This window comes from Cucurbita pepo, chromosome LG17 (genome assembly GCF_002806865.2).
Source record: "Cucurbita pepo subsp. pepo cultivar mu-cu-16 chromosome LG17, ASM280686v2, whole genome shotgun sequence".
NCBI lineage: Eukaryota > Viridiplantae > Streptophyta > Magnoliopsida > Cucurbitales > Cucurbitaceae > Cucurbita > Cucurbita pepo.
This window is the reverse complement of record NC_036654.1, coordinates 4,252,275-4,274,473: the sequence shown is the minus strand read 5'-3', so window position 1 is coordinate 4,274,473 and position 22,199 is coordinate 4,252,275. Positions and strand designations below refer to the sequence as shown.

The window sequence follows — 22,199 nt, the reverse complement described above, 5'->3', positions numbered from 1 at the left end:
ACCAAAACAACAAAACCAAAAGGGGAAAATCCAATTGTTGTTGTTGTTGCTGCTGCTGCTGCTGCAGATTCCAATCAAAGCATCGCGAACTGGGAAAAAAGGCCCAATTCCCCTGCGCCTCCCAGAACTTTCTCTCTCTAAAAGTCTCTCCCCTGTGTATGTCTTGTCTCTCTAAAAGCCTTTTTCTCTCTCTAGAAGGAGAAAATCGGGATTAAAACAAGCCGAACTCATCAAACCGTCCAAACACAACGAAGAAAAAATAAACAAAAATTGGAAAAAGCTCATATACATAGATCAGTTTCATAAAGTTACAAACCCCAAACATATACCCACGAACGAACACTTGCTCTTCCTTCTTCTCTCTCCCTCGATCAATCAATCAATCAATCGTGCGCGTTTTTTTGTTTATAGAGATCTTAGACTACATAAATTCCACAAATTTCACTTCTTGTCACAGATGGGTATCCGATTTCGCCGGATGATCCATTTGAGTATACGCTATGATTGGAGATGTGATATCAAAATGCGGCTCATGCTCATTGGTTCCTTACATTCCCCAACTCCCCCCTTCCTTCACCTCAACAATTACCTCATTTTCCATTTTCAATCTCTCATTTTAATATATTATCAATTACATAATCACATAAATCTCCAAATTTTCAATCTTTTTTTTTTTTTTTTCTCTTTGATCTTCTAATATTATAAACTATATAGTAAGACAAATGAATCCTATAAATGAAATTATTACCAGCTCCATCATGCCCTAATCTTATCATTAATTTATATTAATTCCCTGTTTCAAACTTCAAATGGGCCCGGGTAGATTTGTTAAGCCCATTAAGGGCCCACTTTCTTCATCGGGTTTTTCTGTATGATTGACTCCACGATGGGCCGGCCCATAATACTATTGAAGCCCATGGGCCTGAACCAGTATTAAGGGATAATACTAAATTTAGTATTATTATAATTTCATTTCTGTAAATAATTAATATTTAATATTTTTATTATAAATTTAATATAAAAATATTATATTAGAAATTTAAAAGTATTTTTATAATTTGATTTGTAAATTTTTATTAAATAATAAATTTAGAAAGAGGAAGGAAACGGTTATCTCCTGCGGGCTCAACGAAATCAATTACCTTAAAATATTATCATTTTCCAATTATTTATTATTCTATTATTTCCATTTATCTCAACCATCCGATTTCATCGAATCGAACGGCCCATAGGCCTCGCCTTTGTTGTCTCCTTTTCCTTTCAGAGCACACTATAAATAAGCCCGGATGCGTCGATTTATTGTACGAGAGCCAACCAATAAATTCAGAGTTGCCGGAATCTTCAGAGCGATAATGGCTGGAGTCGATGTGGTTTTCGACTTCGACAAGACGATCATTAACTTGGATAGCGATAATTGGGTGGTGGATGAACTCGGTGCCACCGATTTGTTCAACCAGCTTCTTCCTACCATGCCGTGGAACTCTGTCATGGTATTATTATATTTTCTCTCTTCGTTATCGATTTATCGTTAGCGGAACAGAGATTTATGGTGTGATATTCAGGATCGGATGATGATGGAGCTCCATGCAGAAGGAAGAACTATTGACGATATTGTTGAGGTTCTCAAACGCGTTCCGATTCTTCCCAATGTCGTTCCAGCCATTAAAACCGCTCATGCTCTAGGGTATAGAATCGTTGGATCTCTCTCTGTTTTTGTGTTTACATCTCTAATTGAATTACATTGGCTGAGATTTCTGCGTTCTCTGTTTGTGCTTGTGTTTTTTCAGATGTAATTTGAGGATTGTGAGTGATGCGAATATGTTTTTCATCGAAACGATTTTGGATCATCTCGAAATAAGAGAATGCTTCTCCGAAATCAACTCGAATCCAGGCTTCGTCGATGAAGAAGGAAGATTAAGGATTCGTCCTATTCACGAGTTCCACGAATCTTCTCACGGATGCAATCTCTGCCCTCCGAACATGTGCAAGGTATTGTATATCCGTATTTGCAGCGCTGTATGTGTTCAGATCTGAATGAATCGATATCATAAATGCTGAGAAATTTTCGTTCGTAAATGTAGGGCATCATTATGGAGCGGATTCAAGCCTCGTTAATGTTAGATGGGAAGAAGAAGAAGGTCATCTATTTAGGCGATGGAAGTGGCGATTACTGCCCTAGTTTGAAGCTAGGAGAAGGGGATTTTCTGATGCCGAGGAAGAATTTTCCACTGTGGGGCTTGATTAGCCAAAATCCACTTGTGATTAAGGCAGAAATCCACGAATGGAGCGACGGAGAAGAGTTGGCGAGGATCTTGTCGAGTTTAATCAACACCATTTCCATGGCAGAAAATGCACAGCTGTTGTCGCCCAAAAACATGGCCGTTCCCGCATACGAAGCCCTGGCTTGCCCCTCTCCCAAACCGGCAATGGTAGCCAATTCAATTCAATTCAAACAACCAATTTGTTAAACCAATCAACAGTCTACCTAGTGAAATTAGGAATTAAAGGTGTAATTTCGCAGACCCTAATTTTTAACAGCTTTAATATTCGATTCAATTCAACATTTTATTTGAGTCGGATTTTATTCAGCTTCATTAAATGATTTATGCACATCCATTTAAATTAATACAAATTTAAACATAAAATGATTCTTCATAATAATTACTATGAGAAGACTCACCCCTTCATGGAGTGCATGATGCACGTCCCGACTCATGTAATTCCCGATTTTATTAATTTCTAACCTTATTCTAATCTTATTCTTAAAAGTAACGTGAAAATCTTAGGCTTTGCGTTACGTAAGTAATTTTTGACAATATACAATTTTTTTATTTTACACGTCCTTTTTTCTTTAAAATATAAATTTACTGATGGAGGTGAATTTATATTTGAATTTTGACAAAAAAAAATAAAAAAAATAATAATAACTATACGTTGTCGAGCAAAAAGCTAAAATAATAGACACTTCATATTTGTTTGCTTACTAAGAGTACTAAGATTCAGTATTATAAAAATTTATTGAAAATTTTGTCAGATTTAAAAGTACGTTGATTAAATAAAAAATTAAATTCGGATTAAAAAAATTACTTTTTTTAATATTGTAAAATATTATTTTTATTCTCCTACTTTCAAATTGGAATTTCAATCTTCAAAATTCAATAAATCTTTCAAAAATATATATTTTTAATAAATATTTTAAATGATATAGTTAGAAAATATATTATAATAATTAGTTATGAAATATATTTTAGATATTTGTAATTAGTTAATATTTTATTTATTTTATCTCATAACATTAATGAAAATAGCATTTTTGTCTGCACTCCATACTTTTGATCCCACTCCTATTTCTCACTCCTATTTCTCATTCTTAAGAATAAGAAATAGTAATAGAAAGTTACGTATTTCTGTATATACATTTTTAATGAAATTATTTTACATTAAATTTTTTTTCTTTTTTCTTTTTAGGTAGAAACCAAGACTAATATTTTATAATAAAATATTTTTTTTATTATTTCAGCTACTAAAATTTTGTTCAATCAAATTACAATATTTAGATTTCCCTAAAATATGGCTCGAATTTCCACCGTTTGCTATTTCTTTGTGGGATATGAATTCATTGTGACAAGAAAAGAAAATTTTATAAAGACAAATATAAATTTGAACACATACATATCATCACATCCAACGGTTAGTGTTCAAAACCAAATTCGGTAAGGCTCTGATCAGAGCGGATATTTACGACAACTTATTCAGAACGTTCAAACTCCAAACTACGAAGATTTTAGAGCTTTCAATGTCGGTTTAAGCTCCTCCTATAAATTCTGAAGTAGGGGGCAACAATATGGAACAAGAATCGAGCAAGGTCGAGCATCCATTCAAGAGTTTAGATTGTGGGTCTCCTATTCTCGGGTTTCTTTCAAATTCGAGAGCATTTCTCCACCATTTCTCCTCCAACTTATTCCTGTAGTTTCTAAACAAGATTACCCACAAGTTCTATGAATGAATGGAGTGCTAAAAGTGCCTAGAAACCATTCCCCTAATTCAATCCGCCATTGAAGGATTTCAAGAAAAACTCGAAAAATTCAATCCGAGGATACACGATGATTCTTTGAGAAAGAACGATCCCAATCAGTTTCTGCACCTCCAAGGAGTGTTTCCATAAAAGACCACGAAGAGAAATAACCTCGGGAGTGTGCCTAATTGAAGGAAATCGATTTTGGGCTTAATTTGGGGATAAGAGTCAAATTCTTATCTATGGAAACACTCCTTGGAGGAATCGAGAATTCCTTAAGCCCGAAATCGATTTCTTTCAAATTGAGTAACTTGGAGTTTCGGGTGAGTTGCATACCGAAAACGATTTCTGGAAATTAAGGTCCCACACTCAAAGACATTCCTCCAAACTAATTCCTTTAGCTTGAGGAAAGAGTAAGGAAGAGGTTTCGTGAAGAAATCGAGCCTTGAAAATCCCTAGAATTAGATACCCAATAAGAAATCCTATGTTTTAGCTCCGACGAGAAAAATGATTTTGGACGAACTTGGAAGGCAAATATCTTAGGCTATGATCCATGAGAAGGTATGCAATCAATCCCAAGCTCTTTCTTGTAACAACATCTTTAAGTTTCATGAATAAATTGAGGGGAGAACTGACGTAATCGGAGTTGTAGAGCTCGACTTTCAGACAGTGGCGACGCGAAAAACGCGCATCTTCTTCCTATCTAGAGGAAGAGGACAATGACTTGGCCGGTTCAAATACAAGTTCACTAATAAAACAATGACCATGATATGAAATAAAACAAGTGGCAACAAGATTTTAGGGTTTGTGGATCGATCAAATACAAGTAAGTGGATCGATCAAGTAGCCCAACTTTAAATAAAAAGCATTATTGAAGTCCAAGACCATACATATTAATAGATATAACTACTGATTGGGTCGATATGATAACCCTTCAACTACGAATGTGGTGTCTATTGATTGGGTCTTGAATTAGGGAATCAAACCTCACGTGAAATGGATAGAGCCATTTCAAAGTATTATACGTTCAACAATGAGGACTAGATTGGAAAATGTTAATACACGAACGATCAAATCGAAACATTTTATATAAGAGGAACCTCAAATAACATTTTATGTAAGCTATTGCCTCACCAACTAGCTAATCAGGCTCCGTTCCATGCCTCATTTCATAGAGAACCTCAAAGTGGCTCTATTTCATTATATTCCATCCATATCCCAATTCTATTCAGCAATTTCTAGTCTTCATCTATCTGGTATTTCATCCATTTTAGGTTCTATCAATTTTATAACGACTATTAAATTGAAAATTGATTGGGTAAATTATGGGAAGAGTCTCTCCTGGAGCTGGCCCAGTACTCAGCTACAAGTCTGGAGAAATAGGAGTTGGTTTCCATAAGCTTAGACGGCTCTTCATTCTCAACCAAATGTCCTACACAAGAGCTTCAGTCAATGGCTGTGGCTCAGTACAAGACAAGGAATATGAGAGAAAGTTCGTGGTTAGCTTACCAAAGGACAGGACCATGACTTTGTCACTGTCAATCACTGTGGGAACTCTGTGAGCTACTGTTATAACACTGCATTCTGAGAACTCCTGCCTTATAATTCCTTGCACAATGGTGTCGGTTGCCGAGTCGATGGAGGCCGTAGCCTCGTCGAGGACAAGGATTCTGTTTCGTTTGAGTAAAACTCGTCCAAGGCAGAAAAGTTGGCGTTGTCCCACGCTCCAGTTCTCTCCTTCATCGCTCACTGTTGCAACGACAAAAGTAAGGACATGATTAGGAAATAAAATGTATTCGTGCTTGAAAAGAGCATACCGGAGGAGTCGAGCCGGTTCGGTAGGTGGCTGACAACGTCCCTTAGTTGACACTTCTCCAATGCCTGCAAATACCCAATTGGCTTTTAGTACTTTAGAACAACATTTGAAGATTCAAAATCAAGTTCAGTGATGGAATTCACCTTCCATATCTCATCATCAGAGTAAAGGCCTAGAGGGTCTAAGTTAGTGCGAATGCTGCCCCTGAAAAGTGTTGGCTCTTGTGGGATGATGCTGAGCTTCATTCTTAGATCCTTTAAACCGATGGAACATATATCGACCCCGTCGATGATGATTCTACCGTGCTCGGGCTCCACCAAACGAAACAAAGCACTTATTAGAGTTGTTTTTCCACTTCCTGTTCTTCCTACAACTCCTACTCTTGTTCCTTCTTGGAAGGTGCATGTAATTCCCTTGAGAACAAGAGGAGCATTTGGACGATATTTTAGCTAAAACGAACAAAAACTTGAGAAGTGAGCATTGGAAATGCCATTCCAGTATCATTAAAACGTTTGTAGCTCTCTTACCTTTAGACATTTCAGCTCTATCCTTCCCTTGGTAGGCCATGACAATGGTGGCCTGCTTTTCTCCACGATTGCTGGAGGCTCTACTGGCAAATGCATATATTGCTTGATCCGTTCGACGGAAATGATGTAGTTTGAAAGATAACAATAGAATCTCGCCATGAAAATGTAGATAATTGACAAGAATAAAGCATAAGAAAGAGAGAGCCCCACAAGTCCTACACAATGAATTAAACGATCAAAAGGTCAGCTCTATTCCGGTCTAGCCCTGTATGGAATGAACTTATAATTATGGAATCGACTTGATCATTAGATTATAAGTTCATAACCTTAGTCCATTCCCATTTGGGCTGAATAGATCTACTAATATTAGTAAGAGGGATCTTGAACTAAGAAATAGATTCTAGAAGCTAAACTAAAAACAGGGGTATCCTCAGCAATTTCAATAATCGGGTTCATTGATTTTCGTGATATAGTAGATGTTATCACTCATACAATCATACTCATTCGATGAAATTGTTGGAAAGATTAGAAATCTTACGTTCTTGTTGAATTTTTCTTACCTGGATCGGTGGTTTGAGCCCGGGGAAGCAAAACAAGGAGAGATGCAACAGCAACGAGAGTGAGATTTTGCAGTGTTTCTATCCTCAACACAAGCCACTCTGTGGTTGCATTCGAGTGGAAAAGAAGACTTGCATCCGTGTCGATGAGCTTGACAAACTTCTGAAAGAATCTTTCTGTCATGTCGAAAGCTCGGATAGTGACAGCTCCAAGTGATGTCTCTGCTGCACAATTCATTACAGGTGCTTTTGTTGTCCCATTGATTCTAATAAGCTCCCTGGCAGAGGGTAGATAATAACTCTTCCCAAACATAAGACAACAAGCAGAGCTCCACCATTAAATGAAGAACAATACATCTAATTTGGATATGAGAAACATTGTACAAAACTTTGTATATACCTGAACGTAAGTCGAAGCTACAATAGCAGGAATGGCGATGAGGAGAACTTCCCACGTTACGAAAGCCACAATTGCAATGACTGCAAGAAGATCCATAGCACCAGTGACTACAAAGATGGCGGAAAACGGTATGTCGAAATCCAAAACACTCAAATCTGTAGAAGCCTGCATATATTGTGATCTCAACAACATCAGTTTTGGTGCAGTATGTTGCTAGCTTAAATATAACATAAGCAGAAGCTTCATGATGCATAATAAATACAGACGGAAGTGAAGTGAAAATGATCTTACACGAGTCAAGATCCGTCCTACTGGGGTTGCATCAAAGAATGACATTGGAGCATTGAAGATAGAATTTGTGAAACCACTGAAGAAGGCTTTAGATGCTCTTAAACCAAAAAGAGCTGCCAAAAGGGACCTACAATATATAAACAATGTACTAAAAACTGAAATAGCCGTATAGATTCCTATCATTGTTGTACTACTGATGTGAGGGAAGTTAATGGCAATGGCTAGCCAATACGTTGCAGCTGCCTGAAAGACAACAAAACCACATTGACTAATTACACTTAAATACAAAAGAGGAGATGCCTTGGAGACAGTGATATAATCCCAGAATGGTTTCCACCCAACATCACCCATTTCCTTTTCTTCTTCTTCTGTTAATTGCACTCCACATATGTTTTTGCTTCTTATATTCTCTTTATCACTTTTTTCACATCTCATGGTGTCGACTCTTTCAAAACCTCTCGGGTTTTCGCTCTTGGAAGTGTCAGATGCTATTAAGCTATCTTTGTGAGCATTCACAAGCTTTTCGAAAGTCGTCCCAGTGGTCAACAGATCCTCATAACTTCCTGATTGAGTTATTTTCCCTCCCTCAATTACCTGAAAAATGGCAAGACATAATATTACAACTACTTTGACATGAACATGAAGTTTAATCCGAAGTGTCGAACTGACCAGAATTTTATCGACTTCAGAAACAAATTCCACTTGATGAGTCACAAGAACGACGGTTTTCTTATCTAGAGCAGTCATGGCACATTCCTGCAAAATTTCCATCGTTCTACTTGAATAATCTCTACTAAAAACGTTCTTTCTTTCTTTCTTTTTCAAGGAAACTAGATTTTTCATGTCCTTACATCAAAAAGTGTTGCAGCCGTATGAGCATCGACTGCGCTAAAGGGATCATCAAGCAGATAAATATCAGCATCATTATAGACAGCTCTGGCAAGTTGAATCCTCTGTTTCTGTCCTCCACTCATGTTAAGGCCTCTCTGCCCAATTTCTGTAAGATCTCCATGGTCAAAGCTATTGATGTCCTCATCCAAAGCACAGGCTTTTATGGCATTCTTATACCTGCCCGTGTCCATCGGTTTCCCGTTCAGTATGTTTTCACGGATTGTCCCACTCTGGATCCAAGCTGTCTGTGAAACATAGGCTATTGATCTCTTTACCTGAACCTGTAGTATAAAAAAAATAGGAACTACTTCAGTTTTCAAAACAAATATGGTGCATTTTCTTGCCATGCCAAATATGATCCAAACTCACACTTCCAGTAAGTTTAGGTATCTCTCCAAGTATGGCAAGCAGAAGAGAGGATTTTCCAGCTCCAACTGATCCACATACAGCAACTTTCTGTCCTCTTTCTATATCCAAATCAACTTCTTTCAGCGTTAAAGTCCCCGACTCCGGATCCCACGCAAAGTTACCATTTCGAATTTTGATCATCTTATCAAGATCATTTGATGAGTTTTCAATGACTTCATTTTTGTTCAGCTCATCATCAAGTAAAAATGTGTTAAGCCTATCAAAGGAGACCTTGACTTGGATCAAGATTGAAAGAGCTTCTGGTAGCATTCTCATAGGTTCTGACACTGTTCTCATAGTAGCAAGCACAGTAAAAATGGTGCTTGCATTCAAAGGAGAGCTCTGGAAGAGAACACATCCATAGAAGACAACAGCAGACACAATAGTGGGATATATCCAATACAATATGGAGTTATAAGTCTTCTGCATCTGCATTTCTTTTAACCATTTGAACTCCTTTTCACGAAGCGAATCGATCAAGCTCTGGAACTTTTCTTCCCATGATTGCAACTTAATGATCTTCATGTTGTTAAGCACTTCAGAAGTGGACCTCAACCTCTCATCCTGAGCAACCATGAAGTGGAACTGACACTTCTGCAATGACTTAGCAAAAGGCACACTCAGGAATCCACAGATTATAAGAGGAACCAAACCAAGGAAAGCTCCAGCACCCACCACCCAAAACAGCACAGCAATGGACAGAACAAGTTGCAGCCCTGAAGCCCAAGATGTATGAAACCACCATGGAAACTCCCCCATTCTATAAGCATCAACAGCAATATAGTTCACAATCTCTCCAGCAGAGTGATTCATCCTCCCTAGACTAGAAAGCTTCAACAATTTCCTATACACTGCCGCCATCAAAGCCGACCTCATTTTCATCCCTGACCTTCTAGACTCAAAGAACCAATGCCTCTGCCCTAAAGACTCAAACACCTTACACACAATCAAAAGCCCTACAATCGTAACACCGTCTCTCAAATTCCTTTCATTACCAGTCAAATATTCAACAAAAGCAAACAAAATAAGCGGAGAAACTACAACAGAAAGTGTTCTTAGAAGAGTGTAAAACGCTATCAAAACATTTTCGTTCATGTGCACCTTCTTAATGGCCTGAAAAGCGAAGTTCCCAGAGCCGGAAGAACCGTTTTCTCTCAAGAGTGAATCCCAAACATCGGAAAATCTTTGGTAAGAAAACTCTGCTTCATCCTCCGAATCAAGAGGAGGAACATCCGCAAGAGTTAACGCCCTCGAATAACCCAATGAAAGTAAAGGATTAATCCAAGAAAAAATCAATTTGCTGAAGAGACCGGCCTGTCCAATGCTGGATGAAGATGATTCAGGTTCTTCCTTCTGTTTGTCTAGAAGAGGTTCCGCCATGATGAACCTTTAAAATTTGCAGAGGAATGGAAGCTCTGAAAATGGAGAAACGAAGCAGTTGGGATTTTCATGCACTGAAAAAGGATTCACGCAGATGAAGATGGTATCCAAATAATACTTCCAAAACTTATTTAAATGTTTTTTTTTAAGCATATTATTAAAAAATTTAAAATTTTAAGAATATTTTTTAAAATTAATTTAGTATAAAATATAATCAAAAATTGATTTTTTTTTTTTTTTGTTTTTTTTTGTTTAAGCATATTATTAAAAAAAATTCTTGGTATATATTTCAAATGTTAGCATAAATTCAAAAATTAATTACAAAATATATATATATATNATATATATATATATATATATATATATATATATATATATGAAAATTAAAGTCGTAACATTATTAAAGGGTGTTGGTGAAAGTGAGTGTTCACTAAGTCAGTCGGACATGTATCTAACATATTTTCATATATAATAATAGAGTATCATAATTTTTATTGTCCGTTAGCATAATTTTAAAAAATAATATCTTGATTTAACGCGATAGAATTCACAAAATTGAGAAAACAATAACGAAAAGATTGGAATCCAAGAAAAACATGCCGACCTCATAATAGAATTGCTAAAAAAAAAATTTTAAAAATTGAAAGTTATTATCTCTACCGACTTGGAACAAAATATATTGAAATAACCCGATCCATGGAAATAATTTGAAATGGTCTGAATTTAGAACATATTAATAGAAACTAATTATAATAGGTAATGAATAAAATTATTGCACTGCCACGTCAGCCAAATCGTGGCCTTGGCTACACTTGATTAGAACTCCTAGTCAATGCCTTCATGAGATTGTAAATATTATGTTTTTTTTAAATAATAATAATAATAATAATAATTTAACTTTCATTTATTCTTTACGATGAATACATAATAAATAGAAAGAACATGGATATTTTCATAATACATAATAAATAGAAAGAACTACTATAAAATTTTAAAATATTTCTTTAATGCTAATAAACCCCACATCATTTCTTTAATATTTATGAAAAAAATTTATTAGACAGAAAATTGAATTTAAAAATTTATTAAAAAATACAAATATTAAAAAGAGTTTAATACTTTTACGTAACATTTTTAAAACGTGTAATATTTTGATCTCTATCGTGAAAATTCAACCAAAATAATTATTTGGATTTTAATGGAAGTTTTCTTAATAGCATATGGGTCGATTACATGAGAGTTTATATTGAAGTTGTTTTTGTTCGTTTAGTCAACTAATGTAGAGTAGGTAGCATGTTTAGGCAGGGTTAAGAACGTGTCAAAACACTCGTCTAAAGCACGAGTGAGCATAGAATCAATAAAGTTGTCTTTGGATCATTAGGATAGAAAGCTCTAAACTTGTATATCTTTGACAATGACTCATCATACCCGTGCTCCAAGAGTATTGCTTGTATTCAAGAGTAAAGTTTGCTAAGTTTGCTAGATACTATTGTTTCGTATTCAATAAGAATTATATAGTATACAATATTTATATTTTTTATAAGTTTAAATTTCCTACTATTAATATTAGGTCTACTTTGATATTGTTTCTGTTAGACTTCCGTGACATAATGAAAATTTTCATTCATCTCATATGACATTATCGATCCCATAGAACGAATATATCTATGAACGGACGAAATTTTAATACCTTACTTATACATTTTATTCGTGTAGAATCAGACAAAAAAGTTCATTAAAAACGTGTCATACCTTATCATTCCTATAAAGCCAATGTCCATCCATTCTTGCTGCAGAGTGTCCCATACTAGAGACGTTATCTTTAGCAGACAAGGAGTTTATGGATGATAAAATGATGATTTACCAAAAATTGTGAATTGCTGGGCAATAAGCAAAGATCGAAAAACACAAAAGGTTCCTTGTCAAAGGCCATGCTTATGTTAAAGCCAACTCCAAACGAACGTATCGATCTAAGTTAGTTTCTGATAGACATCTATGAGAAATGAGTACAAGAGAATGAGTATAAGAGAAAGCACATGAGGAAGGAGAGTGACAATCGATTGTACAGATTGAATCTAGTTCGTTAGGTAATTAGAACATGGGTAGACATATTAGAAAGGAAGGGAGATGAGGACTTTGGACGGTAGGATCTTAGATTCTTCCCTTGACTTCTTGGTTCAAGAACTATCTCGTGTCAATGTCCTCTACGCCAATAACTGCCCCTAATAGATGATGCAGGAACACCTATGAATTTGGTGACCAATCCCCTCATGAGGAAATAAAGCAATTTGTTCAAGCAGATGATGAGAACGGGATTCCAAACCCTAATAGAATCAAATTTCGAGAACAGGATTTTGCATCGGCAAGAAAGTTTGTGACATGTCTTGATTTGTGACATGACCTGTTAGGAGTGATGATGAGAGCCGAGTAAAGTGTGATTTTCCTTTAATCGACTATCAGTTCCTTTTTTTTTGGGTACTCGAGAACAGATCCAGTAAAGATGGGAAAGTGAAGTTGCTCCTACGACTCTTATTTCACACGATCCAGGAACTTCAATAACGTTGGCGTGATTCCTCATTCTCCGTCACTCCTCTCCCTATTTATTCCTTCACTGTAAACTCAATTAAGATAGGTAAAGTGAAAGACTCTTTCGGGTGTCAGACCTAGCTTTGTGAGTACCTATTTATTTACCGAGTGAAAGAAGTAATAGTCCATGAATTAGCGGGTGCAAAAGCGGTGTAGCATTGACCCGCTGCTTGCTTGGCCACAAGAGAGGTTTTCCTATTATCCGCCACTAAAAAGAGGAAGTGGTTGACACTTTCGCTCCTGAACCTATCAGGGGTTACTTTAAGTTCCATAACAGGTGAACCCAAAGCTCCTGAAGAGTTTTAAGTCCCAATTCATGACCATGGTTGTTTCCTCTCTTCTATCTTTTTTAACTAAGAAACTACAACCTAACTAGCACGAAATTCTACAACCGAAACTATTGGTAGTCTTGAGGGGACTCCTCCGAGCTAAAGACAGCTCCTGGTTTAGCTTAGAAAGCTTCTCCTAACACTTACACTATGAGATAACAACAGCCTTCATTGAACTAAAAATCCAAAAACGAAACGACTTCCAATACGTAACGATACTTAACTATGTGCTTTTAGTTAAACTGTGCATGAACTTATCAGTTTACATAATTTATAATCATTATTTAGGGAGGGATACCAGACTGATGAATGCCATAAGACTTCAGAGCAGCAGCAAATGAGTGGGCCATAACCACAAGCAAGCATTCCTCGCAGCAAATCAATCAGACTTTTTGAATCATATTAGACTGATCAGTGCTTTTCAACTAAGACTTCCTCATTTTAGACCGAGCGTACCTAATAAAAGAAATGAATCAGTCATAACATACTTAGGCTATTAATAAAGATTCAGATGTAATTTATATAGAAATACTCTATATGCATGCCCCCGCGGTCTGATGATGGTAGCATGCTGCCCTGAAGCTCCTCCATAACCTTGCTAGCTTGTTCAATTTCCTGGAATAAGAAAATCGAGTAAAAAGAAGTCATATTCGAGACGTACTTCATCACTCTTTAAGCATAGCAGAAGGCCTACTACTTCCTGTGTTCATTTTAAATTGAAAATCTGAGAATGCTCAAAGTTTCTCATTTGAATATTTAGAACAGCAGAGATTTCTGGTCCTCCATCAAAGATCATGCTCTGAAAGTGTAATGTTCTTATAAAGAAAAGATATATATATATATATTTGAAGCAAGATTTGTCCTCAGGAACAAGTAGAGCATAATATAATTTCAACAATTCCCTGACGCAATTTTCCATACCTCAAAATCAGCAAATGCAACCGGCATTCCACTTTTAGCACGCAATTTGAGCACGTTGAATCCAGGATATCTGGCATCATAAGAATGTCACCATACAGCTCTCATAAAGAATAATAATTAAATTCCAATGGCGCAACAAAACTCTTCCCAACATAGCATTTATCGTCGTATCTTTGACAAATTTGGCAATCAACCTAATGAACTTATACAATATCTACAGTCTGAGACATCATAATGATGTAGAGAACTAGGGTATCTTAGATGCAGTTGGCAGCATACATTATATAAGGTATGACGGATAAACGATCTCAAGAAATTAAGGTTCAAACAATTTTAAATACGATTTTAACGGGATTAACTAACGTGATATGTCAACACCTCATTGAAACAAGAAATTTTTAGGTATCTGGGAAGCTTTATGTCACCATACAAGTGGGTTGTTTCTCTCACAAATATGCTCTAAGTTCTCGAGATAACAGGATGCCTCACTCTCTAAGAGCACGTTCCTCCATCTAACAACTTCCTCACAATTTTTTTAACCCTTTCTAGTATGAACATGTACAATAGGTGGACTAACATCATTCTTCCTAGCATTAACTTTCACAAAAGGAGGCCTAACAGAAACAAAGCAGTAAAGGAGACAATATGATGGCATTTAATTTCATCACAATTCTCACTAAAGATAAGCGAGTATAACTCACTTGGACAAGACTTCCTTCAGTTCATCTTCATTGCAGTTTGGACCAAGATTTGCGATGAACAAAGTGGAGCATGGCCCACCATCATTCTTTTCATGATGCTCCTGCAGCAATCAAAAATCAAATAAAGCAAACCATATTGAATCGCATGGTTAAACCCGAATAAAGCTATCACTCATTGGAAAGGAATATGTTTATCTTTCACAACTTTCAAATTAGTATCAAACGATTTTCTGCAGAATGTTCATCATCACCTTATTCAATCGTGGACAAACAATATAATTTTTCAAACCTGATCTATTCAATACTTGAAAAATACTAATCTGCATGATGAATTGGCATAAAGTAAACAGATGCAGACCACATAAGACTAACAGCTAAACCAGAAGTATTTACTTCTACGTTATAATACAAAGATGAGATTGCATTCTTGAAGTATTTACTTCTACGTTATAATACAAAGATGAGATTGCATTCTTTTACATTTGTTCTTAATCCTAATAATAAAGATAGACTGACGTACATATGGAGCAGATAGAGGATTACCAGGAGCCACCACAGCCTCGTTGCTGCATTGTTAAGACAGGGGAACAAAAAACTCAACCTCAAGGCAAAAAGTTTACAAGATTTTAATACAAAAGCTTTATATCCTAGTGATGCTATATTCTCTAGTATTATATTTGAGAGTAATCGAACTTTTGTTTAATGCTTTTTCAACCTTTGTTCGGTTTTCTTTGATGGTTCATCCGGTTCACTGCCTCCTGAATATACAACAGGACATCAAATATGCACGTAAGCCCCACAATTAAGATTGTGTGGCAGTGTATCAAATGAAATTAGACTACATAAAGAGCAAACAAATTGGAAGCAAAAAGATAACAAAAATATGCATAATGAATCTTGGTAAAGTACATTTCAAACACGTAGGAGAATACGAAAAAAATGTTAAATGTTAGAGATGAAAGCATTTCACCATCCTCGCTTGATGTTTCCTGGGCATTGGAGTCACTTTTTTTCCTTTTATCTATCACAACATATGCTCCACCGCCTGTACAGAGCAACATCGAATCCGATCACAACAAAAGATTACCTTAGCATAGTAACTAGACTTAACAGGAAAACCATATTTTGAAGCTCTCACCTGGCTTATGTTTTCTCCTAGAGTTTGACCTAGCGAGTTCAATATGCAGAACTGATCCACTTTGTGGGTCAAATTTGACTCCCTGGTATAGCACCACCATTATGTTTCAACATTAAAATTTCACAATACTGATCAAATTCCTAATAACATAACTTGCTGGAGAAATAGAATGCAACATGCAAAAGAAAAATAAACAAATTCTACTCAGCTCTACAACAGAGAAGAAATCAGACGCGAACATGGAACTGTCTAGAGAACACAATCTTACATTTAATGCATGAAGCGCTGTCACGGCTGATTGGTGATTGTAAAAGGTGGCAAACGCCACAACCTGTGAAAGTAAAAGGACCTATTAGAAACCGTAACCAATTTGGTATATAATATATCAAAGCTTGCAAAAATGGCAAAAGAACCGATCTCCTATTTAATAACAATTCTTAGGAATCATGAACCTCCACAATGGTATGGTATTGTCCACTTTGAGCATAAGCTCTCGTGGCCTTACTTTTGGTTTCCCAAAAGGCCTTATTCCTGTACCTTAATTATAAACCTATGATTTTCCTCTTTATTAGCCAATGTAGGACTACTCCTCTCAATAATTCAACAATCGTTCCCTCCAACAAAGTACACTATAGAGCCTCCCTTGAGGTCTCCTTCTCTGGAGCCCTCGAACAAAGTACACCCTCTGTTTGACACTTGAATCACCTTTGACTACACTTTTGAGGTTCACAATGTCTTTGTTCAACACTTGAGACTTTTATTAGCATAACTAATTTAAGGGCATGACTCTTATACCATATTAGAAATCATCAACCTCATTTCAATGGAGATAGTGTTCCTTAATTATAAACCTATGATCTTCTTCTTAATTGGATTAACCAATGTAGGACTGCTCCTGTCAATAATCCTCGACAAGTAGTAAACGATGGAGGAAAATTAGCATTCCTCGTCAGACAAGTAAACTCAGATGATGCTTAAAACCCCCCAATCATTCTGTATCCTTGCAGTATCCAAATTCAAGACGATAGAAAACTGCTAAAATCACAAATTAAAAGCTACCCTCAAAAGCATCCTCTCGCGCATTTTCAAACAACACAATAATTAAACCCAAACCTAAAAATTTCCCCCTCGTTTTCTTCAATCCTATATTTTCCGCTTCCAATTCCTCGCTAACAATAGCTTTCTTCGGCCACAATGGAAAAAAGGAAGAGAAAAGGACACGAAACGAAAACCTGGTTGCCGCGCCCAGTGTACTTGAGCTGGCACGAGTCGAAGCCCGGCCGACGACGGAAAAGGTTATGAATCTCGCGAGCCTTGACGTCGTCAGGGAGGCCGGAGATGAAGAGCGTGTTGATGTTGTTCCGGTCACTGTAGTTCGAGTCTGGTTGATGATAGAGATAGTAAGGATCATAAGGCTGGTGAGCCATCGGCGAAAAACCGGTGGAATTCACGGCGAAATCGATGTAAATTTGGCCGGAATTAACTCCGAGCACGGCGGAGTGTGAAAGCGAGTAAAAATCCCTCTTTAGTGCGTTTATGTTTCGGTCCAATTTTAAAAATTTTCATACTTTACTTAACCTTCCAAATCCTCTCTNTAGTTTTTTTTTTTTTTTTTTTTTTTTGGTTAAATTTTAAATTTTTTGTTTAAATTCATTTCTCAACTTTAATTTGTTAATAAGTTCAAAGAAAGTGATCTACTAATTTTAAATTTTTTTATAATTTTTTTTCAAAAAAAATTAATTTAATAAGTTTAAAATCAAATAAATAAATATTTAAAACTTCCTAAGGTCAGGTGAACACGACTCTCATATGATATTGTTGACTTTAAGCATAAACTCTCATGACTTTGCTTTGCATTAACGAATGTGGGACTTTCATCATCAGAACACGTGAATCACCATAATTATAAACTCAAAAATTTATATTTTTGTGTCTGAATAAATTTCTAAATTTAATATTTTAATTTAATATTTTATATCTAATAAATCACCGATATATTCTAACATTTTGTCTAATTCAAAATATAAATTAAAAGCTTAGAAAAATATTTTATATTTTTAATGTTTTATTTCTCCGTCCACATAAAATTAAAATTTTAAAAATATTTTTTAAAATTAAAAAAAAAAAAACTCATTCTTTTAAAGTTAAGGTCAAAGAAAGTCGTATTAAAAAATTGAATCAATTATCTAATTTTTAAGTTAAACGAGATGAAATTAATAAAATAATAATTCGTGGGGTTGATGGGCAATAATTGAGTTATTTTTCTAAATTATTTTAGTGCCCAAAAGCCCTAAATTGAGAAATTCGAGAGCATAAATTTGGTGGTTCCTTTCTAGGGAAATCCGAATCCCCAATTCTGCGTGAATAGTGAGAAGATTCAAGATCTTCGAATCCTCTATTGGTTAATTGATGGCGCAATAAATGATCGAACGAAATCAAAACAAGAAAATCGAAGAATGAACACAGCATTAACTTGCATTTGAAATGATCAATGAAATCGAATTAAACATTACAATGATTTAGAAGGAAGTTGAAGAACCAGGAGCATTGGAACCGACGGTGAAGACTGCAGTAGCTTCTTCGTCCAAGAATAGATCATCCGTCTTCCTCACAGCGGAGTGAATCAGCACAAGCACAGCGCCGATCAGAATCGAAAGCAGGATATTGAGCGTCGCGTTGGTCAGAAACAAGAACGCGAGCGTGAGCACCGCCAGCACAGCCAAAACCACTCGATCGTCAATCAGACGGCCAAAGAAGAAGAGAGGCTCATCGCGAAGGAAATACAGGAACAACCAAACGGCAAGCATGGCGGCGAGGACGATGAGGGAGATCGGATGCCACAAGAGGCTCAAGAGCAGGATTATGAGAAGAATGATGGCGTAGTTCATACGGAAGTAAGCGAGGTTGTTCTTGATGCGAGAGAAGGCCTCGTGGAAGTTGAATGGAAGGTTGAAGGAGTGGAAATCGAACATGAGCCTCCATGGAACGCGAGTGGCGAGGCCGGCTTTGAGGCGCTGTTTGGCGCGGGAGACGAATTCGAGATCGGAGGAAGTTCCAGAGGTGGCGGTGGTAGGGATGGTGCCGTAGGAGGCCATCGAGGCGGCGGAGATTTCCGACGATCTGGAGAGGAGATTTTGGAGAAGAAGGCCGTGGAACTTGTGAGCGCGACGGAGGAATGAAAGGCTTCGTCGGTGGTTTATTTGACTTTTATTTGGGTATAAATTAGAATTAGAATAAAATGTCGTGTCCGATCACGGCAATGAATAATAAAATAATAGAGCTTCTGCAAAAAATAATAATAATAATAATAATAATAATAATAATAATAATGAAGGTTAAAAAGCAATAAATTAATAAAAATACATTTAATTTTATCAATAATATCCTTAAACTTTTAAAAAAATCCTTAACGGACGAACTAGAATAGATAAGATTCCTCAAATTAGTTAACAGTTAAGTTTTCTAAACTCTTAAGGAAACTTGGGGAGTAACCAAAAATGAGGCTCCAAGGTCTAATAATTCTTCCACTTCCTGAGTTGCTAACTAATTTGCTGGAAATAAAGGTACTTTCGAATGAATACAAAAATTGCGCACTACTTATGAATTATCCCAATGACTAGCCGACCTTTCCACGTGTTGTCCTACTAGGGTCCTACATTGTCCTTCTCTCAGAATCGACATGATACTCAATAGAAAAACTATGGCAAAACTAGGATTTGCACAACCTCACGTGAGCTAGGGGGAGCATGCCTAAATGTGGTCATCTTGACATAACACATATTCTCTAAGTCTCACACGTTAACAACAATATTCGATCGTCATGGCCGCATCTCTAAGTCTTATGAAATTTTCCACCTTAAGCACGAGGCGATGGCTCAAGGAATACATGTGTGCTAATTTCTTGGAGCACTTCTATGGATTCACTTGCCTCTCTCGTGTTCCACTCTGCTTGAAGCACTTCCATGAGCATCGCTTGCCTCTCTCCTGTATTTTTGTTTCATTGATGGGTAGAACTCCTCCCACTCAACGAGTTTGGCTTCAACCCCAATGTTATTCTAATTTTGACTCACAATTGCCCTGCCCAATGTAGCACTCGTGACACACTTATGGAATTTTCAATTAACCTTCGAGTTCATTTCATTGGCTGTCGACAGCTTTTCATACATATTTGACATTGTCTTTAATAGATCCAATACTGCCTTCTCCTTGACAATGTTGAATGACATGTTTCTGGACAGCAATAATTAGGTAAACCTTAGAGCCTATGAATCTTTGAGCTTCCATTATGTTTCTAGACAACATCAACTGGATCAACCCTAGAGCTTATCAATCTTTAAGCTTCCATTATGTTGGACAACATCAATTGGATTAACCTTAGAGCCTCCTGATCCTTGAGTTTCCACTGCGTTTCTAGACAACGTCAACTTCAACACTAAAGCCTACCCATCTTTGAGCTTCTACTGCATTTCTAGACAATCAACTAGATCAACCCTACCCTACCAATTCTTGAGTTTTTACTACTTTTCTTGACAGCATCAACTAGGTCAACCAAAGGCCTACCGATCCTTGAGTTTCCACTGTGTTTCTAAATAGCGTCAACTAGATCAACCTAGAATTTAACGATCCTTGAGGAATTCCCACCATTACAACTCTACATAGGTGACCATCTCTTCCCAGACAAGGTCTTCTAGAAACTGGTTCAACCTGCTGATCCATCAAACTTTTCGATCTCGATCTTTGAATTTTTCATCTTCATAGATCATGGTGAATCTTTTCTAGCTTTAATACCATTTTTTAGATCGCACACTCACACATTCGATCTCAATAAAGAACATGATGAACATAAAGAACATAAGAGAAAAGATGTAAGGAGAAATATACATGGAAACACCGATGGAAAACTCCATGATGGCTAGGGTTTATTTATAGACGACTTCAAGTAGTTACAGATAAGATAATCCATCTTAAGAAAAATTAAATAGGAGAATAGATAATATTCTATCTTAGAAAATAGATAAACTCCTATCTTAGAAACTATACACGAGAATGGATAAGATTCCTTAAATTACTTAACTATTAGGTTTTATTAATTCTTAATAAACTTAACTCATAAGTAAACATCAAGCTACAAGTGTCCCTGACTTCTGATATTGCAAGCATTCTACGGAGTTGATCATGGATTTATGAGTAAGAAATACATCTCCATTGGTATTAGGCGTTCTAGGGAGACTAAAAGAAAAGTCATGAGATCTTATGCTTAAAGTGGACAATTTTATACTATTGTAGAAGCCCTATAGCTCAATGGTAGAGTGTTAGTCTTGTAAACTAAAGGTTAGTAGTTATTAAGTGGTTGATCATGGGTTTATAAATAAGTAATACATCTTTATTGGTACAAGGCTTTCTGGGAAACTGAAAGCAAGGTCATGAGAGCTTATGTTCATAGTGGATAATATCATAAATTTTATTCTTAATCCTGACTGTGTTATGAACTCCTGTGAGAACATAATATCATGAAAATACTATTTTAACCGATTCAATATGCCTACCATTTTAGGGACTTGACCAAATAGGGAGTTGAGAACATAGATGAGTTGTTCTCTTAAGTATACCATTGTAGAAGCCCTTATAGCTCAATGGTAGAGCGTTATTCTTGTAAACTAAAGGTGCATACCATTATAGAAGCCTTTATATCACAGTGGTAGAGCGTCGATCTAGGCCTTTATGCTCGAAGTAGTAAGGAATACATCTCCATTAGTATGAGGCATTTTGGGGATACCAAAAGCAAAGCCATAAGAGCTTATGTTTAAAGTGGACAATATCATATCATTGTAGAGCCCTTATAGCTCAGTGGTAGAGCGTTAGTCTTGTAAACTAAAGGTCCGTAGTTCAATCCTGCGTGGGGGCAAAAACATTTTGAAGTGGTTGGGAGGCCAAAAGCAAAGCCATAAGAGCTTATGTTTAAAGTGGACAATAATATACTTATAGCTCGGTAAACAAAAGCCTACATAGCAATTCCAATGCTACGCTTTCAACCACTCGACCATCTCTCCTACAGAATGATTATGGCCCGAGACCTTTATATTGAAACTGAATAATATCGTACTAGTGTAGAAGCTCGTGTAAGTATATCATAAATTATTGAATTGAAGCCTATCTCTCCTACAGAATGATTATGGCCCGAGACCTCTACCAGTGTAGAAGCTCGTGTAAGTATATCATAAATTATTGAATTGAAGCCT

General features: G+C 36.4%; 4 protein-coding genes, 1 long non-coding RNA gene and 1 other non-coding gene across 8 annotated transcripts; 2 read left to right on the top strand and 4 right to left on the bottom strand.

The window, feature by feature from the left end:
• Window positions 1-44: 44 nt before the first annotated feature.
• Window positions 45-680, bottom strand: LOC111778387. Its single transcript, XR_002812538.1, has 2 exons — window positions 317-680; window positions 45-191 (listed from the first exon to the last, which is right to left on the bottom strand). It is a non-coding gene; the product is annotated as an uncharacterized LOC111778387 (long non-coding RNA).
• Window positions 681-1,307: 627 nt separating this feature from the next.
• Window positions 1,308-2,587, top strand: LOC111779105 (inorganic pyrophosphatase 2-like). The gene is made up of 4 exons (XM_023659175.1): window positions 1,308-1,490; window positions 1,563-1,684; window positions 1,788-1,989; window positions 2,082-2,587. Exons 1-4 carry the CDS (start codon window positions 1,353-1,355, stop codon window positions 2,466-2,468), a joined length of 849 nt encoding a protein of 282 aa, XP_023514943.1. The 5' UTR covers window positions 1,308-1,352; the 3' UTR covers window positions 2,469-2,587.
• A 2,361-nt stretch (window positions 2,588-4,948) lies between these two features.
• On the bottom strand, window positions 4,949-10,375 carry LOC111778061 (ABC transporter C family member 8). Of its 3 annotated transcripts, XM_023657690.1 has the most exons (12): window positions 10,007-10,093; window positions 8,867-9,861; window positions 8,458-8,778; window positions 8,276-8,362; window positions 7,607-8,200; window positions 7,316-7,480; window positions 6,919-7,216; window positions 6,359-6,573; window positions 5,975-6,280; window positions 5,833-5,896; window positions 5,525-5,764; window positions 4,949-5,447 (listed from the first exon to the last, which is right to left on the bottom strand). In XM_023657690.1, the coding sequence occupies exons 2-12, from the start codon at window positions 9,785-9,787 to the stop codon at window positions 5,314-5,316; spliced, it is 3,345 nt and encodes a 1,114-aa protein (XP_023513458.1). In that variant the 5' UTR covers window positions 9,788-9,861; window positions 10,007-10,093; the 3' UTR covers window positions 4,949-5,313. The 3 variants fall into 3 exon arrangements, with proteins under 3 accessions (XP_023513458.1, XP_023513456.1, XP_023513457.1); XM_023657688.1 differs by having other exon boundaries at window positions 8,867-10,375; XM_023657689.1 differs by having other exon boundaries at window positions 5,975-6,244; window positions 8,867-10,375.
• A 2,976-nt stretch (window positions 10,376-13,351) lies between these two features.
• Window positions 13,352-17,535, bottom strand: LOC111778048 (U2 small nuclear ribonucleoprotein B'' 2). The gene is made up of 10 exons (XM_023657659.1): window positions 17,193-17,535; window positions 16,229-16,291; window positions 15,961-16,042; window positions 15,793-15,867; window positions 15,538-15,580; window positions 15,343-15,388; window positions 14,823-14,923; window positions 14,122-14,191; window positions 13,733-13,815; window positions 13,352-13,656 (listed from the first exon to the last, which is right to left on the bottom strand). Exons 1-10 carry the CDS (start codon window positions 17,385-17,387, stop codon window positions 13,626-13,628), a joined length of 789 nt encoding a protein of 262 aa, XP_023513427.1. The 5' UTR covers window positions 17,388-17,535; the 3' UTR covers window positions 13,352-13,625.
• Window positions 17,536-18,409: 874 nt separating this feature from the next.
• LOC111778862 (PRA1 family protein F3-like) lies at window positions 18,410-19,209 on the bottom strand. Its single transcript, XM_023658856.1, has one exon. The coding sequence runs from the start codon at window positions 19,053-19,055 to the stop codon at window positions 18,480-18,482; it is 576 nt and encodes a 191-aa protein (XP_023514624.1). The 5' UTR covers window positions 19,056-19,209; the 3' UTR covers window positions 18,410-18,479.
• Window positions 19,210-21,793: 2,584 nt separating this feature from the next.
• Window positions 21,794-21,865, top strand: TRNAT-UGU. Its single transcript has one exon. It is a non-coding gene; the product is annotated as a tRNA-Thr (tRNA).
• The last annotated feature ends 334 nt before the right edge of the window (window positions 21,866-22,199 follow it).